Genomic DNA, 19,832 nt, shown 5'->3' on the forward strand with positions numbered 1-19,832 from the left:
TCCTCGTTGCTCTTTGGAACAGAGCCTGAAATTAAGACTGGAGGTATCAGTGGTTTCAGGTTTAACCTTTAAAATTCCTAGAGGCTGAAGGGATTTAGCTGAAGGGATTTAGCAAAAGGACACTCAGCCCAGCTAGGATGGCCACTTCAAGTGTGTAACTTAGGCTGTGAAGAAGCTGGCTGCCCGGCCCCTGCATCACCCACCCTACATACTTTGGCAGTTAAGATGAACGCTTTCCGAATTGTAAGGTTGCTTACCTTTGGTTTGGATGTGGATGTGACCGCAGCCTCACTGCGATGGTGACCCCGTGTAGCAGCTTGAGTGACCATCTGTCTAAATTCCTATTTGCACACCAGTAATAGAGACACAGCACAGGACTATCTCTTTGCCCTCCTGTCTGTCCTTCCAGAGAGTGTAGACAGCCTCTTAGAAGTGTTTTGTGGGGGAGAATTCCTGGAAAAAAAGAGAGAGAGGAGACTAGATAAAGTCCGTTACACCTCTTTTATCCCTGAGGTTAGAGAGACTGGGATACTGAAACTGTGGGGCCAGAAGGAACGTGGAATTCATATTATACACGGTAAAATGAGACCTGAATAGGTGAAGTGACCCCAAAACAGATCCCATAGTGAGTGGAGGCAGACCCAGGGCCAGGACGTGAGTTTTCACCCTCTGAGTCTAAACTTTTCTGCAGCAGTGTCCCAGCTATCATCGTGTGAAGAATAGCAACCGGGTGGTTCCATTTTACCTCTGTTAATTCAGTGGCCACATTTCCTTCTGTGTTCCTGGAACCCTGTTGCAGGCTTACTCATAGTTGGTTCCAGAGCCTTTTGCTTGGTAGAAACCAAGCTCTCTTCCTTAGCTTTCTTTCCTTTACTCTGTCTTAACCCCTGACTTACTCTGCTGCTCTTCCCTCCCCCTTTTGAGTCTCCCAGCCCCGGCTATTAGATCATCTAAAACTTTCTTTGCGTTGCATACATATGGTTGGCTTTGTTGTTTCTGATTTGTCCACTGGGTAAGCCACTCTTTCTGGGCCTTAGTTTCTAGTTGATTCCTAACAACTCCAATCGCACACGTAATTGGGTGTTTGTGTTGCTTCCTGGAACACTGCCTTTCACACAGGCTATCCCCGACTGTTCCGTGGTTTGAGAAATTGGGGTGAGATGCAGTTCATGGTCCATCCTGTAGCCAAAGTAAGAAGCAAGTGAAAACTTCACAACATAAAGAGGGAAAAAACATCCGTTTCCTACAAAAATATAGGAAAGGGAAAGGAGAATAGATTGAAAAGAGGACAGATGCGATAAAAAGCATACTTAATGGAAAGGGAAATTTGAAATAGGGTCATTTGTTCTCCCAAGCAGTCTTTGCTTTGTTCCTTTATCTGTGTACCTGCCTACCTCCGGATCTACCACCCACCCATCCATCCACCCGTCCATCTCACATGTTGTCATCTGCTTTTCTGGCCCACATCAAGCGAGTATTGGAGAAGAGCAAATATTGGACCCAGAGCATCCCTAGCACAGCCAGGCTTCATTGTGTCCAGCTGCGTGTCTCCAAGGCTGAGATCCTTTCAGCCACATGTCCAGTGTGAGCCCCAACCTGTGTTGTATCAGGAATCCCCTTTCCAGACGCCTGTATCCTGGGCCAGCCAGAGGAGGGACTGATGGAGACATACTAGGCTCCACCCTACCCAGATGTGATGTGTCCTTTTGATGAGGGGAAGTGATGTTCCTGGGGCTGGAAGTCACAGAGGGAAGTGGAGCAGCCTCCTCCCCTCCTTTGAAGGAAGCTCTGGAAGCTATAGACTTTAGCAGGTGAAAAGGAAGCTGTTTGAGAGGCAGTCTGAGGCCCATGGAGGTCCCAGGGTGATGCTGGCTGCAGCTGTGCTGGGGGTGACTTCTGGTGCCAGAAGCAAAGGGATCCCATCCAGTGAACTGGGTGCGAGAGGAATGCTTGTGAAACGAAAGCTGTTTCTCTCACCCGAGGGCCCCACAGCTGCCTTCATCTTCCTCTAAGCCCCCTGCTCCCCAGCCTGCCCTTTGGGCTTAGAGAAACCCAGAAAAAAAATTGAGCTTGCGCCAAGAGAGAAAGTGCAGCTCCTCCAAAATGGAAAGCAGGGTCATCGTCCCAATGTTCTGAATATAGACTGTTGCAGAGAGCAGGGAGACGTGTCAGGAATGAGAACGGTCTGAGACAGGGCCCCAGGATCACTGCCCAGCTCCACCAGGGAGATGAAAGAATTTTCTCCTTCCTTTGCCTTTTAAATGTAATTCTGTCTACCCTTCTCCCCCACACCCACCCAGCTCTCTTGCTGGGAGCAGTGCAGACATTCAGCCATCCTGGGAAAAGGCAGGATCCTTTTCATTACTGCCAGCCTGATTGAAGTCCCCAGAGCTAGGGAGGATTGAATTTTCCTCCCTCTTTGCCTCCCCTGTCCTGAATTCCTCCCCACACAGCTAGGATGCTCCGAGAGAAGTGAATTGGTGTCCTGTGGGACGGGATGAGGATGGGATCTGGTTGTGGGGGACAGTTTGGATGGTCTGTATCAGTGCTTTTGAGGACACTCCTTATGGAAGGACATTGTCATCTCTTCTTGGCCATGCCTCCACCCCTGAGCCCATCTTCCCTACCTTCAGGATAGAGGCCAGCAGCCAGTCATGCCTGGGTATGAGGGTTGGACCGGACCAAGACAGTCGCTCGTGGATGTTTCTGCAGAGGGACCAGGGGTCATGAACCCACACAGGCTTGTTGTTAGTTTAGCAATGGGACTTGAAGAAGACACTTCTCAACTTTGTGCAAAACAAGGACTTAGTCTGGTGGTTTCAAATTTGTTTTAGTGGCAGAATATTTGTTCTCAAATGAAACTATGTACATGAAAAAGAGAAAAGCTGAGCTGTGCTGATTGAAAGGAGGGAGAGATGGACAGAGTGGGGATCTTCTGTCTGTACCACCTCCGCTCCTCTAGTTGCCCAGCAGAGGTGGCTCCTGAGCTTCCTGGAGACTCAGTGATTTCCTCATCCATCCAGGGACCTTTGGCTGTCTCTTTCAAGTCCTGACAAGACTGGGAGTCTTTTTTGGGGGTCCAGATCTAGGTGGTCTTCAGTTCTGAAATATGGGAGGACTTCCCGTTGTGTATTTCTAATCTGTACCTGAGCTCCACACTTTAGTGCCTGAGGGTCAGTTCTTTCTCCTTTCCTGGGAGCAGAATGTGGAATCAGCTATGAAACAATCAGCTCTAGAAACGGGTGTGTTCAAGGGGTGTGGTTTATATTTTGCCCTTACTGTTCTTTCTTCAATTTAACCTTGAGACTCATGCACTGAAGCATAAGCTGTTATTCTCTACTAAAATCTATCATGGACATAGAAGGACGTGTTCCCATGTTGGAGCTGATTAATTCATCCAGATATTTGAATGCTTACTTCATGCAGGAAGTGCTCTAGGTGCTATGCATTCTAGGTGTCATTTCCTCTTGTCAGCTTGAAGGATGTCATAGGCCATCTCTCACACATCTCAGCAGCTTAGTCATTCTAGTCCTCACCTCTAGTTTGACAGTATTCCCTGCTTTTAAGTTATTTGACCAACAGGCATTCGATGACTGATTGTATGTCAAGACTTTTCTTGAGAAATGCAATAGTTGTGTGGGATATAAACCATTGTCTTGTTGTGCATGGACTTGTTTAGGCTAAAAAAGGAAAATTTAAATACACACACACACACACACACACAACAGCACAAGATGAAACTTCAAATAATTAAGAACTAAGTTGTAGGAATTCCCTGGCGGTCCAGTGGTTAGGACTCTGTGCTTCTACCACAGAGGGCGCAGGTTTGATGCCTGGTCAAGGAACTAAGGTTCTACATGCTGTGTGGCACAGCCAAGAAAGAAAAAAGAACTAAATTTCATGCATCTTTTGCTTTTCTAAGAGAAGGGAAAAGGATATAAGTTTTCCAGAGAGGATGGGATAGATCCTAACTTGTTGGGCTTGGGCCATAGGAATAATAACCCAAAATGCCGCATCTCTATTTCCATTCAGTCTGGATATGGTCATTACTCAGTCCCAAGCCTCTGATTTGACAAAATAGTGCAAATGCTAAGATGCTATGAACACCCCTGTGGTTTATTTTCTGTTGCAGTGTCTCAGAACTAGGAAGAACTAGATGCTTTGCTCTCACTTCTGTTGTCTCGTAAACCTCATAAATAGGCAGTAGAAGAGTTCCTGCCATACCTGTGTGACCTAAAAAAGGCTGTTTAACCTCCCAGAGTCTTGATTTTCCCATCCATAGAGTGGAGATACTTTCTATCTCACGAAGGAGTTTCGAAGATTAAAAAAAATTCTGTAAAGCAGCAACAATGAGGCTGATTCCCACCCTTCTTCCTTAAAGTACACCATGGCTAGCAGCGGATAATGCAAAGTGAGCTGCCTGCTGGGGTTGGTGAACCCCTTTGCCATGTCTTCTTCCCACTGCCCACCTGAAGGAGCTCTGTGCACTGCCGCCTTGCCATTTTCAAGGCTCAGTTCAAACTCTTAGTTTAGTAACCCCACCCTGACATTTCTTGCCTTACATTGTTCGCAGTTTGACACTAACAGTCTACTCAAACTGACATATGTGTGTCTTACCCTTGGACCAAATTGTATGTTCCTTGCAGGCAGAGACGCCTTATAATTATGTTCCGGCCCCAGTGTCTCATGAGGTGCCCTCGTGGCTTGTTGTTGGCTTTGTTTGCACTCACAGGGGCTAAGCTGCCTCTCTCTCAGGATGGTGCCACCTTTCCAGGCAAATTCCACGTCCCTGGGGTTGGAGGGTGTGGCGGGGTCGGGCTGGGTTGTGGGGGTTGGCTCAGTGGGAAGCTACCTGCAGGCCTGGGTGTGGGGAGAGAGGTACAGCTTTTGCAATCTCCACCTCCTTCCTACTGTATCCCAGAGTTTACACCACTTTGTGCATCATTTTAGGCAAAGTCATTGCCTAAAGAGCAATGAGCTCAGTTGAACTTTTCTGAGCTAAAGAGCCCAGTTGAGCTTTTCTAAGGCTGGAGGCACTGCAGCCCAGCATGACTTCCTCTCTTTCTTGAACCAAACAAAATATTGTTACAGCAAACATGAAATCTTTCTTATTTTTCACAAACGCTCTCCAGGCCTAACAAAGCTAGCAAGCAGTCACACTCCTTGAATCAAAATAAGCATCTGCCTCTTTTCTCTTTATCCTGCTTTCCCAGCATTTTTGAGCAACAATTAAGAATGTGAGTATTTTATTAATTTATCTTAGGACTTCACTGAGTGTCTTCTGGATAGCATGCAAACATATTAAAACCTTAACTTTACCCTTTAATATGAATTGAACACAGAGATACTGAACATACACAGCCTGACTTATCCATCAACATTGTGCATGATAGACCCATAAACTCTGAATATTTCAAAAGTATATAAAATGAAAGGCAACATACAGTAAAGGGAAACTGAGTCGCGTGCAGCTGGGGAGAGGATAGGGTCATTTTCACTGGTCTGATTTTTAAAAAAGAGGAGGAAGAAGCAACAGCCCTCCCGGAGGACATGGGCCTTTAACTGTCTCTTTTACTTGTGGTGTCACAGAATAATTTGATAGTAGGAAGGAAGTCAGGGACTCTCCCCCTAAAGAAGTGTGTGGACTCACATGTAATTTGTACTTACAATCTCAGGGACTCTGTGGGTCTGTTGGAATCCATTCATAGTTCATGCTGCCTAACTTAAGACTGAAGGATTGATCGCACCTAGAAAGAAGATAGGAGAAGGCAGCAGAGAGTCAGAAATAGAGTAGACACAAGGTGAAAAGGCCATTGCTTCCAGGCTGCTAGCCTGCATTTGCCTTTTGTGCTTCTGCTACTTAGCCCTGGCTCTGGGCTCTGTCTTATCCATTGCTGATCAGTTGTCCTGGGGACGCTGTATGCAAACTGTTGAGAGGTATCACTAAGGAAGACTTCTTTGTTCTTTTCCAGCTCTTCACAGCCAGTGACCTTGCAGCCAGCGACCTCAAAGGATTTCAGCCACAAGTAAGTTCCGCTGATCCTTTTATGAATTTTGGTTGTGAGGAAATAAAGTTGGCACCAGGGCACAAGCCCCCACCTTGTATTTCCAGCGTCTCTGACTCAGGGAACCTGCCTTGACAGTGACTTGGTAGCTTGTCATCTCCCACTGGCTCCTCTCAACTCATCACAAACAAAACCACCTTTTTCTGCTTTCTTAATATTTTATAGTGCGAAAGAGAGTAGACCAAGCTGCTTGGAATGTGTGGTGGTGGGTGACTCAGCATAGGAAAGGGTTAAACCAAGAATGTAGAAGGTGGGATTTTCTCCTGCATTTCTCCTCTTTGGTACAGGGTACTCCCATTTGTGGAATCTTTGTGAGCAAATACCTTGTAGCCACAGTCTGGGGGCCAGGTTAATCTCAGACTCTGCAGAGGCAGATGGTTGAGTTTTGCTGATCTTGGTTAGAAAATGGGCCATTATTATCTCTGGCCAGAATGCATTTTGGAGGTCACTATGAGCAAGCGACAAGAGGCACAGGCAAAGTCTCTCTTGGGACCTCCCTGGCAGCTTTGAAGGTGGAAAATCACCTTGCCTGTCTTTGGAAGGAAGCTTACTGTCTCCACACAAAGGCATAACCACACACACACACACACACACACACAAATGCATACCCGACAAACATAGTCCTTGTGTTCCGCATGGATCTCAGTGTAGATAGAATGTGTATGCAAAGACGGGTAAATCCAAGAGCAAGAAATGAGCTCTCTCACCCCTGCCTCTGTTCCCCCTTGAGTGGGAAACTTCCTGTCACTCCCCAACTCAGTGCTGCCCAAGACCCCACCTGCCGCACCTCTGCAGGGACTCCCAAAGGCAGAGCAGGTAATTGTTAATACAAGAATTCCATAAACTTGAGGACGTTTTCTTCTTTAAACATGTTTTATAGCCAAGAGCTCACTGTACCCTTACTACACTTCCCCCATGTGGAACGTATCCTGTGGGTCCCCTTTCACTGCCGGAGGAAACTGAGGCCCCAAGACCACTGAGAGCACTGGGGCCAGATCGGAAGGAGAGTAAGAGGCTTGGGGGAGACAGTGAACAAAATCCAAGGCCCCACTGGTGAGAGTCAAAGATAAACCCATGTACAGTTTGGGGTGTTTTGATCACAGCTTGTTAATCCTTCTGTCAGGACGCAGTGAGGTTTTAAAAATAGTCAGGAAGCCTTTTGACAATATTGAAAAATGATAATTTATTCAAGTAGTTATTCACATAATGCACACAAGCTTTCAGGTGAGCTCAGAGAATGTAAAACAAAAATAAAAGAAAATCGATCCATGTCCCACCCACCTCCACACCTACACTCACACACAGTGGCATCCCGGCCAAAGATTTATTTTTATCTGGAATTTATAAAAATAGAGGGGGGTGGGAAGAGGCTTTGTACTATGTTGTTTTGTGCCTTGAAACGGATACATATTGGAGACTGACTTTATGGAAGGTGTGTATGTGTATGGGTGTGTGTGTGGTTTTGGCATTATTTCTGAGTTGATCATATTCTCTCTCTGTTTGTTGAGTCCACAGTTCTAAAGATATTTGATTTAAAATGAACTATTGTTAGATATATTGGGGGTCTGCCCATCACACTTGAGGCCATGATCCTAGAAAAGCAGCTCCCCTGCTCCCTGCCGATTACACTGCGGTGGTTGGTGCAGACGGCTCACTCCCTTGGTTCCATCTGACCTTTCCACATTATTCCATTTGTGTGTCATTCCCCCGCGGCTGGAATATAAATGTGTATTTTTCACTCCTCAGGATGCATGTTCCTGAGGCCAGGAGGCCCTGGGAATCTTGTGGACAGAGTGTAGTGCCCAGATCAAAGTCAGTTCTTCAGTGTTGTTCCTAAATCAAAAAGGCCCGGATGTGTCTCGAATCAACATCACCCTCTTGGGTGCTTTTCCAGAGAGAAACAGAACATTGCCCACACGTTTGGGGCTGTGCACCAGTCCATTGGCCTCTGTTATTGTTTTCCCTTCTCTCTGGGTTTCAGGTGAAACTGAGCCCCAGGCATCCTGATGTCCAGTCATTCATGGGTGTGTTCCTTCCCAGGAACTGTCACTGACTTTCAGGAGGCAATTCACTGAGGACCCCTCCCTGGGCTCATTGTCAGTGGGCCTGTTGACTTTCACGTGATCCACAGTCACCACTTGCATGGAAAAGTTTTTGTCTTTTTTTCCTTCCTTGAAACATTTCCTGCTGCAGCATCTTAGGGAAAATAGTCATGATTTTCTCCCTCATCCTTGCTGCCCTTCTGGTTTGAAGGTGTGGAGAGCAGTGAGTGTATGAGTCTGACCTCTCCTGTCTCCTGTCTCTCTCCTTCTTTTCTGCCTCCAGATAAAGAAGAGGTGGGTCAGGAAGTCATTGTCAGCCTTTCTCCCTGTGATTATTGGTTTGTAAAGGCACCATGTTCATTCCTGGAAATAAACACATTACTTTGAAGGTAGAGCCTGATGCTGAGATTTTACAGCCTGTGCACTAGGGTTGAGAGTTCTTCCTGGGTCGGTGAGCTTGGCTTCTGTTCTGGGTGAGCAGGAAGAACTGCCTCACCGGAGGTTACTGGTCTCAAAAACACAGATGGAAAGCCTCCTGAAATTCATACCTATGTCACCCAGACTCTTCCCTTAATATTTGGTCCCCTGCAAACACATCTTTCATTTTCCAACACCTTGTTCTTCCTGCCTTTGAAGGAATGAACATATTTGAGCCCCCTCTCTTATCCTTGGATGACTAGAAATGAGGATCCTCATCTACCTTTCCCAGACCATCTCTCTCCATTCTTGAAAGGATTAAAAGCAGCAGAAGCTTAGTAGAAGCCCCACAGTCATGTGACTTCTTCATTTTATTTTTACTCTTTTTTTCCCTCTGAGTTAAGAGCTATAAGTTGTCCACTGGAAAAATTTTGGAATATGTGAAAGTGGTAAAAAAAAAAGTACAGTTAAGTCCTGGGGATGTAATATACTCCACGGTGACTTTAGTTATATTTGAAAGTTATTAAAAGAGTGAGTCTTGAAAGCTCTCATCACAAGAAAAAATTTGTAATTCTGTGTGGCAATGGATGCTAACTGTAAAAGTTAACTAAAAAGAAGAAATTTGGAAAATAGTTAGAAAATTTTGAAAATCTCTTTCCACCCCAGAAATACTTATAATGACCTTTTGGGGTATAGTCTTACCATAATTATTGTGCAAAATGTACACATCTATGGGATTTTTTAAAAAATTGACATTCATATTTTATATGCCTTTTTAACCTTCTTTTTTGTTTGTTTGCATGCTTTTCATGTCACTGGAAAAATCTTCTAGCAGCTAGCTATTTTTGTCTTCTTGCTAGTACCATCATTTATTCACCACGCCCCTCTTGCCAGACATTCCGTTCCTTTTGCAGGCTGAGCTCTCCAGGAGCAATCCAAGGCAAATGCTAGATCCTCTGCTCTCATCTAGGATACAAATAGCAGCCACAGCTTCTTTGCAGTTAGTTCTTTGTCTCTCCTACAGGCATCTGACGGTTGTTTAAATTTCGTAGTGAAGTGTCCGTGTATATGTCCATGGGCATTTAAGCACATGCTTACAAGGGCCCTGGTGGGGGATGTTAGGAAGAAACAACCATAGCATGGGGCCCAAGCTCAGATGCAAGTGTCATCTGTCCATCTGCCATGCTGGAAAGCAACCTTGAGAAGATCCATCCCCCCAAAAGAGAGCACCCGCTAAAGGACTTGGTTCTCACCTGCTTCATAAATGCCCCACTGTCTCAGAGGAGAGAGGAGGCTTCTTATAGGAAAAATTGGATTTTACTTCAAGTATGCCTCAATGACAGGATTTGGGGAGGCAAGTGTAATAGCTGTTATATAAGGGTAGCTATTTTAAAGACATTTCTAAAATGGCTATTGCTGTTATGGCCAAGGGGACATTTGCAGTGAAAGGTAAGAAGAGTCACTCCGAACACACGGAAAACATTTTTCAGTTCAGAGAAAACAGGACTTTCAGTTACTGAGCTGCCATTTCATTCAAAAATGCCAATGGAGATCTTTACGTAGAGCTACGTGCTGCACAGACTCTTCCCCAGAATTTGGCAGTTCTGGAATATTCTACCACTATTAGCTTTGTGAAGATGCCTAATGGCTTTAATCCTCATTTTCCTTATCGAGCAAAAAAGCTGTGCTGCTTATCCCTCAGACTGTTGTGAGGATCAAATGAGACAATATTGTGAAAGTAACCTAGCATGGTGGCTGCCACATATAGCAAATTCAACTTTTCCTTTCGTTAGAGAAGTGTGTGCTTAATTGCTCAGTTGTAGCCAACTCTTTTCAACCACATGAACTGTAAGCCACCAGTTTCCTCTGTCCGTGGGGATTCTCCAGGCAAGAATACTGGAATGGGTTGCCATGCCCTCCCCCAGGCAAAGAAGTTTCAGTTCAGTTCAGTCGCTCAGTCATGTCTGACTCTTTGTGACCCCGTGGACTGCAGCACACCAGGCTTCCCTGTCCATCACCAACTCCTGGAGCCTACTCAAACTCATGTCTATCACGTCAGTGAGGCCATCCAACCATCTCATCCTCTGTTGTCCCCTTCTCCTTAGGTTAAATTATTTAAGAATTCAGAGGAAGGAGAAATTGTATCTATGTGAGCAAGCAAAAAAGTCTTCTACTTCACTCTGTATAATCGGCTCCAGTTTCATCCATCTCATCAGAACTGATTCAAATGAATTCTTTTTAATAGCTGAGTAATACTCCATTGTGTATATGTACCACAGCTTTCTTATCCATTCATCTGCTGATGGACATCTAGGTTGTTTCCATGTCCTGGCTATTATAAACAGTGCTGCGATGAACATTGGGGTACATGTGTCTCTTTCAATTCTGGTTTCCTCGGTGTGTATGCCCAGAAGTGGGATTGCTGGGTCATAAGGTAGTTCTATTTGCAATTTTTTAAGGAATCTCCACACTGTTCTCCATAGTGGCTGTACTAGTTTGCATTCCCACCAACAGTGTAGGAGGGTTCCCTTTTCTCCACACCCTCTCCAGCATTTATTGCTTGCAGATTTTTGGATCGCAGCCATTCTGACTGGTGTGAAGTGGTACTTCATTGTGGTTTTGATTTGCATTTCTCTAATAATGAGTGATGTTGAGCATCTTTTCATGTGTTTGTTAGCCATCCGTATGTCTTCTTTGGAGAAATGTCTATTTAGTTCTTTGGCCCAGTTTTTGATTGGGTCGTTTATTTTTCTGGAGTTGAGCTGCATAAGTTGCTTGTATATTTTTGAGATTAGTTGTTTGTCAGTTGCTTCATTTGCTATTATTTTCTCCCATTCAGAAGGCTGTAAGCCAGAAAGAAAAACACCAATACAGTATACTAACACATATATATGGAATTTAGGAAGATGGCAATGACGTCCCTGTATGCAAGACAGGGAAAGAGACACAGATGTGTATAACGGACTTTTGGACTCAGAGGGAGAGGGAGAGGGTGGGATGATTTGGGAGAATGACATTCTAACATGTATACTATCATGTGAATTGAATCGCCAGTCTATGTCTGACGCAGGATGCAGCATGCTTGGGGCTGGTGCATGGGGATGACCCAGAAAGATGTTATGGGGAGGGAGGTGGGAGGGGGGTTCATGTTTGGGAATGCATGTAAGAATTAAAGATTTTAAAATTTAAAAAATAAAAAACTAAAAAAAAAAAAAATTCAAAAGTCTAGAAAAAAATTCTGAAAATTTTGGCTTATACTGTAGCCTGTTACCATCAAAAAGTAGAGGTGAAAACAGTGGATACTTATTGGAAAATGTCTTGAATAATACATTCAAAATTGATGCATTCAGAAATAAAATATAAGATTAGTAAAAAACATGATTCTAATAAATGTTATTTTATCTAGGAAAAAAAAAAAAAGTCTTCTAGATACATGGGCCAAGATAGGTGAGAAGGAAGTGAGGCAGTGAACTTACTCCAGGGCAGGGGAAGCCTGGATGAAGACCAAACCAAGGGTGGAGATTCTTGGGTGTGTTCTGGAGACAGAGTGCTTTAACTGCTCTGGTTTAGATGGAATATATATGGTGAGGATATAGCTGCAAATTAGGTTGGGACCAAATTGCACAAGGTCTCCAAAGTCCAGAAAAATAGGCACACTAGTTTAATGATCCTCCATTAATTATCTAATGTTTATTATCTATTATTCAACTTTAATAATATGTTGTTACAAAAGCCTTGATTTGGAGCATGGGCTGATTTCTGTGGTGTAAATATCTCCCCAGTGAACAATTTTGAGCTGTCAATGGTTTAATAACCTGTTTGCAAAGTCTTTGACAGTCAGTTTTCCTGAGTTGATGTGATCAGTTCCCCACACACCCCTGGGCCAGCTTCTGTAATCATTACCATTTGCCAGTCTTATTTCAGCTATATTCCCAGATACATATGTATTTTTCATTTTAAATCTGGGGAAAGTATTTTTTAAAAATCCCAGTCATCATGTTATTTTACCCATAAATAATTCACTAAGCTTTTCTAACAAATAAGGCCTTTAAAATATATTATCATAATGCTATTATGTTATTGGTTTATGTTATTATTACCTATAAAATATTATTTTAATATAATATAAAAGTATTATGTTATTCTTACCTATAAAAGTAACAATAATTCCATAGTATTTTCTAATCCCAGTTCATGTTCAGATTTCTCTGATTATCTTAACATGGATTTTACAGTTGATTTGTTTGAATCAGAATCCACATTTTAGATTTTGACATCTGTCTGAGAACAGCAGAGCCACTGAAGGCTTGAGTATGGGGAAGAACCACAACTGTGATGCAAGAAGGTTGTACCATAGTTAGTAGATGTAATGAAATGAAGAGGGGATTGAGCCAGTAAGGGTGTTGGTCCATATGAGATGTAGTAGGGAATGAAGCTGGGCTGGGGTCAGTGGGACATGTTCCTGAGGGAAGAAATGCCAGCTAAAGTATAGGAGCAGAATCAATGGACCTGGTAGCTACTTGGCTGACTGGACAAATAAGGGGACTGTAAACCCAAAGGAGGTACAGGTTAAGAAGTTACAGTGTTCATTCCTGGATTAAGTGTGATTATCCCCCAATGTTCAAAGGAGGAGGACTTTGTCATCCCTAAACAAACCCTTACTCCATTTTCCTCAGGCCCCACAATCAGTTCTACTTACAGACATCAGGAGACATAACCGTCTGCGAAATATCCTGGGCTCCATGAGTCCTAACCCAGAATTTTTCAATGCAATGACTCCAAACATTTTGTGAGGAGAGGCTAGTTTTTAGGAAGGTGTGACCATGGAGTTTCTGAACAGAAGGAAATTCGAGCTGTGCACATGTCCCACCAGAAGAGGCATGGTGATGCAGGGAAGGGGCGATGACAGTAACCTGTGACTCAGTGATGGTCTGTGTTTTGGGGTATTTCAAGTGGCTGCCCCTATACTGAAAAGCAGCAGAGCAGGTTAGAGAGTCAGAGGCTTCTGGTGGCTCCTTTCTTTTGAATGTGAAATCCCTGAGTTCCCAGGTTGCTTGTTCTTCAAGGGTGCATAGTGTCCTTCAGAACAGAGTCACCCTTGTCAGACTCTGTTCCCATGGACACCGGCTGCCTACAGGCTGAGAGTCAACAGTCGTAAAGATGGAAAAGGAAGCTCGGGATTTTCCAGAGTACCCAGCCGCTGTTGGACTCAGCAGGAGCTGGTGTTGCTACATGTCCACATGGCCTTTGGCTGAGTGTACATATGCCAAAGACTTACTAAAAGTGAACTGTATGCCAGAAAGTGTTCTTTGAACTTTACATTTATTCATCAGTTAATCCTTATAAACCTTTGTGAAATCAGTAATACTATTATTTTCATTTCAAAAGTAATTGCAGAATTGCTAAGGTCACAAAGCCCATAAGTGGCAGAAATAGAATTTGAACCCAGGTGATCCAGCACCCACACCTGTATTCTTCATCTCTTACGCTATGAAACCTTGAGTTAGAGCGTATCACCATTGTTAAGATAATTCAAACCCAAACTGATCACTGATAAAATCAGGACAAGCAGCCACAGCTTCACTTTTGTATACCATATTGAGTTCTTTTTATCTCAGCCTATTCAAGGAAAAATAATTTATCTATCTCAGAGTAAGACAGGGAATTTTTGTGGAGCATTTTGAATCCTTTCGTCTTGGCAAAGCATTTCTGCTGTTCTCATCCCTTCCCTTCCCCAGTTCCCAGATGGAGAGTTATGGCAGTTGTTGTCCTTTCTTCAGAGGAAACCGCAGTGAAGCAGAAGTAGGCAGCGGAGTCTCCCACCTAAGACTCACAGCAGTGAGGAAAAGCGTCGGCTTGTTTTGAATACATCACATCGCATCTACTTTGCCATTTTGGGAAGAACCAAACTGAAGCAAAACAGGGTATAAGGAAGTCCTTCTACCAGTGCTTACATACTCCTCCTTCCATTTCAGAATTGAAAAGTCAAGACAGAACACCTAGAGTAGTGGTTCTCAACTTTGACCACAGATGGGATTATTGAGGGAGCTTATAGAAACTACCAAAGCCCAGGTCCAACCCCATTGATTTAATCTGGGTGTAATCTGGGTGGAGTCCAAAAGCACCAAGTCTTTTCCGAAGCTCCCCAGAATCTAAATTAGCCTCCTCATTTTCTAGATAAAGACTGAATCTTGGAGGAAGTCTTAAAGAGGAGAGAAAGTAAAGGGCTCCATATTCAAATGGCTTCTACCTTGTGTTAGGAATGTGTAATGTGCCTCACTTGCCCCCGGTGTCTAAGCCCACAGCAGCCTGTTATCAGATGGCTTACACTTCCACTTTCACTGAGGAGGAAACTGGGGTCCAGGCAGAGGATATATGGCTAAGCAGGTATTCTGAAAAGGCTACCCCTGTGCCTACCACCGGCTATTCAGGTGGTAAAATACACTTGACAGGCCAGCACCAGTCTGCAGTCCATGCCCTGAATCATACTGAATCAAAGAGTGAAGATTCATGGCAAGAGGCAGAGGGCAAGCTTGAAGAAAGGCCTTGAGAAAAAGATATGAGCTTACAGAGATCAAATTGCCAACATCCGTTGGATCACTGAAAAAGCAAGAGAGTTCCAGAGAAACATCTACTTCTGTTTATTTATTGACAATGCCAAAGCCTTTAGACCATGTGGATCACAACAAACCATGGAAAATTCTGAAAGAGATGGGAATACCAGACCACCAGACCTGCGTCCTGAGAAATCTGTATGCAGGTCAAGAAGCAATAGTTAGAACTGGACATGGAACAACAGACCGGTTCCAAATTGAGAAAGGAGTACATCAAGGCTGAATACTGTCACCCTGCTTATTTAACTTATATGCAGAGTACTTCATAAGAAATGCTGGGCTGGATGAAGCACACGCTAGAATCAAGATTGCCAGGAGAAATATCAATAACCTCAGATATGCAGATGACACACACCACCCTTATGACAGTAAGCAAAGAACTAAAGAGCCTCTTGATAAAAGTGAAAGAGGAGAATGAAAAAGGTGGCTTAAAACTCAACATTCAGAAAACTAAGACCATGGCATCCAGTCCCATTACTTCATGGCAAATAGATGGGGAAACAGTGGAAACAGTGACAGACTTTATTTTTTTAGGTTCCAAAATCACTGCAGATGGTGACTGCAGCCATGAAATTAAAAGATGCTTGCTCCTTGTAGGAAAAGCAATGACCAACCTAGACAGCTTATTAAAAAGCATAGACATTACTTTGCCAACAAATGTCCATTTAGTCAAAGCTATGGTTTTTCCAGTAATCATGTATGGATGTGAGAGTTGGACTAAAAAGAAAGCTGAGCACCGAAGAATTGATAGTTTTGAACTGTGATGTTGGAGAAGACTCTTGAGAGTCCCTTGGACAGTAAGGAGATCCAACCAGTTCATCTTAAAGGAAATCAGTCCTGAATATTCATTGGAAGGACTGATGCTGAAACTCTATTACTTTGGCCACCTGATGTGAAGAACTGTCTCATTTGAAAAGACCCTGATACTGGGAAAGACTGAAGGTGGGTGAGAAGGAGACGACAAAGGATGAGATGGTTGGATGTCATCACTGACACCATGGACATGAGTTTGAGTAAGCTCCGGGAGTTGGTGATGGACAGGGAAGCCTGGTGTGCTGCAGTCTGTGGGGTCGCAAAGAGCTGGACACGACTGAGTAGCTGAACTGAACCAGTGGGCTCATGGTGACTGTATTTGTATTGTGAATAACATTCCCCCTCCAAAAAACGGCTCTACGTGTAGAGGTGTTTCTTCTGGCTGCTTGTTGGATACCTACATAGAACACGAATCTTTTCCCACAATTCCTAGGGCAACCCACTTTGTTTTTCTCACCTCACACCAGTATTGTCGCATCTGTGACAGTAGTAGAGCATTTTAAACAAAAACATTTGTTTACCTGCATACACACACTTTGTACTAAAACTGACATTATTATTTTCTTACATGAGATCAATCACTTTGTATAGGTATATCTTTTTTACACTGCCTACCTGGATAGTGTTCATAGTAGATAAAAAAAAAAAAGACAATATTGATATATAGTCCTGAAGCAAGAAGTCCCCCAGGTGTTTCCAGAGTGTCTGGCATTTCAGTGGAATATTCTGGTCTTAATAAGTTCTAAATATCTTTAGAGTTTGTGAATATTTTATTTCTCCCAAGATATTTTGAACACCTGAAGGCCAAGTGCAGGTGGGTCCAGCTTAAAACAGACCTAATATGCAGAAGTTCACACTTGGGAAAATTGCTGATTGACAGGTGGGTATAGGGAGGAGAGGGGCTTCCTCCTATGCAGAAATTTTTTTTTCTACATTTGTCAAAGGAGTCAATGTAAGTTATCCCCACAAAATATTAAAATATGATTTAGCCTTAAAATCTGATTTTCATCAAATTTTTAGCCTCAAAAATCTGATTTTGATCAAATCTGATATGATCAAAAAGTCAAATTTAAAAAAAAAAGTCAAATTTTCAGAATAGAAGTATAAAACAAATGAAGTCAATCAGTGATGATTAACTCTGAATATCATTCTCTTTTCTTTCAACAATAATATTCCTCTGAAAGAAAAACAAAAGCAAACCAAAATGCTTAGCAGCAAGGGTGGAGAGCTAGATGATTTCTGTGATCCCTTGAGACTCAAAACATTTAATTACACTGGCTTCTTCCACTGACTTCATGTTTCTAGTTTTCCATTTTTGTTTTTCTCTTCAATTCTTTTGGTAAAGTGGCTTCAATTTGAGCTTCTTAAAAATCATCTGATCAGACGCAGGATGCAGCATGCTTGGGGCTGGTGCATGGGGATGACCCAGAAAGATGTTCTGGGGAGGGAGGTGGGAGGGGGGTTCATGTTTGGGAATGCATGTAAGAATTAAAGATTTTAAAATTAAAAAAAAAAAAATCATCTGATCATTTGAGGTATGAGGTCATTCATTTTTTGATCTATCTCAAATATCTGTGTTTATTAGTGGATTGAGTTACAGATGTCTCTGTCTAAATTTTAATGTGATATGTAACTTTGTTCTATACATTTTTAGGGCTAGGAATGACTCATGGAGAAAATGTACATTCAGAGACCACCTTTAGGACTTGAAAGATGTTTTCTTCAAAATCTGTTTAGCAGGATAGTTCTAAACCCGAGGCAGAAGCCCCACCTCTCAGATACGCAAACTCATTTAAGTTCTTTCCAGTCCCCTACTGTCTGGCTCACATTTCAACCCTCTTGTCCTTCTACCTATCAACTCAACCTCTTTCTGATCGTCTTGTACCAGACAAAAGTGGTCAGTTGAGAGATATCAGGACACCCCCATAGGAGAGGGGTCTCTCGTAGTGGAACAGCTTGCAGACTTCAAGAGGCATCTTCCGGCCACCTGTTTCCTTGTGTTTCAAGGCTGCATCAAGTCTCCACTGCTTTCTCCTATGTCCCTGATAATGACTGTGCCCTCCCTCTTCTTCAGGTCTGCAAATGATCTTCCTTTTGCATCACCCACTTTCCTAAAAGTGTGTTTATCAGAGCTTCCAGCAGACCCATGTTGCCAACAGGTTGTCCTAAGGGGTTGATTCTGTCCAATGATTCATGGGACAGAAAAACTTTTAAGTGATGTTGTAGTCTTTATTACTATAAATAGTAAAACTGATGCATATTTAGAAATATGGCATGAATCTCTCACCCTTCCATTTCTAGTAACTAGCAGGGAGAATATTTTCCATTACTTTATCATTTAGTAGTTAAACTCGCAGATCTGCCCAGTATTAGCTGTGTGGCCCCTGTTTTTATGTGGCTCAGATTCTGTTTTAATGAAAGAAGGATACCTGTTCTGTGGGATTTTGAGGAGGATTGAATAGATAGGCCAAAAAACAGTGGTATCTGCTAAGCACTCCACACAGCACCCCCTCCATGTGTGCTGTTGTTTTAGCATTCTTATAAGTTACATATTAAAATTGAACCTGGACCACTGGAACTGACTTTAGAGCACAAATTGTAGCCTCCCAAGACAATATTACTAGAATCTGGGATTGTTGTTCAGTTGCTAAGTCGAGTCTGACTCTTTGCAACTCCATGAACTGCAGCACCCCAGGCTTCCCTGCCCTTCTGTATCTTCCAGAGTTTGCTCAAACTCATGACCATTGAGTCAGTGATGCCATCCAACCATCTCATCTCCTGTCACCCCCTTCTCCTCTTGCCCTCAATGTTTCCCAGCGTCAGGGTCTTTTCCAGTGTTTCGGCTCTTTATATCAGGTGGCCAAAGTATTGCGGCTTCAGCTTTAGCACCAGTCCTTCCAGTGAATATTCAGAGTTGATTTCCTTCAGGGTAGACTGGTTGGATCTCCTTGCTGTCCAAGGGACTCTCAGGAGTTTTCTCCAGCACCACAGTTCTTTGGGATTATCAAAGAAGAAAACCACTTAAAAAACAAACAAAAAAATCTAGATCTTGCCTGGTATTTTTGCTAGTTTATGACACTTGCCAATCAAAGTGAGCAGTGGCAGACAGCCTTGCCCTGTGAGAATGACCCTACAAGAGAAAGGAGGACAGGATGGATGGGATAGATAAAAGATAGATAGGAACTGTTTGACAGGGACATGGGAATACCCAGAAAGAAGTGTGTCCATTGCTTGCTTCCGTCCATTACTACCTGTGGTACTTTCCTATGGAGGAAGACTATCTAGAAAGTGCTCGAAAAGATTTTAAAGAAATGTATCAAGAGCTTTTTCAACCCCCAGAGCATTGCCTCATCTGAACCAACTCCCTTGGGTCCAGTGATCCTCGGCATATTTCTGGACATCTACTTCAGCTCCAACCCTGTAAAAGAATCATAGGCACGATGACTTATTGCCCCCCAAAAATCAGTGAGAAATTGTACCAAAGGGTGTTTGAGTGAGTGCTGTTCAGAGAGGCTGTTTTAGAAACTGGAGACTTCAGGGGGATTTTATATGATGACTTTTATATCCATAAATTCAGTTGTTTCTGTATTAAAAATGAGATTAGGGCTGATTCAAGGAATATATGGGTTCTGGATTCCGTGGGCCATCAGCTGAAAGTGGCATCTGCAGAAGGGAGCCCTCCTGGCTGCAGGACTCTTGTCTCCAGTAAGCAGTTCATCGTCAACATGCTGACAGGGCACGTAGCTTGCTGATGGGAATGTGAGGTCTGTGCTCAGATGCTAGCCTTGTCTGTACTGTGAGAAAACACAGCTGGCTAAATTTGGCTTTCTTACCCTTCATCTGGTTAGGAACAGAAATGCCAAAGTGGAGAATGGGGTTTC

General features: G+C 43.3%; 1 protein-coding gene across 3 annotated transcripts in view; it reads left to right on the forward strand.

The window, feature by feature from the left end:
* SETBP1 (SET binding protein 1) overlaps nt 1–19,832 on the forward strand; it is a 412,206-nt gene that overhangs the window by 202,479 nt on the left and 189,895 nt on the right. For all 3 annotated transcript variants that reach the window (XM_069569052.1, XM_069569051.1, XM_069569053.1), the window contains one exon: nt 5,973–6,026. In XM_069569052.1, coding sequence (XP_069425153.1) covers nt 5,973–6,026 — 54 coding nt within the window. The remainder of the gene's footprint in view (nt 1–5,972; nt 6,027–19,832) is intronic.

The sequence above is a fragment of the Ovis canadensis genome, chromosome 23 (assembly GCF_042477335.2).
Source record: "Ovis canadensis isolate MfBH-ARS-UI-01 breed Bighorn chromosome 23, ARS-UI_OviCan_v2, whole genome shotgun sequence".
Classification (NCBI taxonomy): Eukaryota; Metazoa; Chordata; class Mammalia; order Artiodactyla; family Bovidae; genus Ovis; species Ovis canadensis.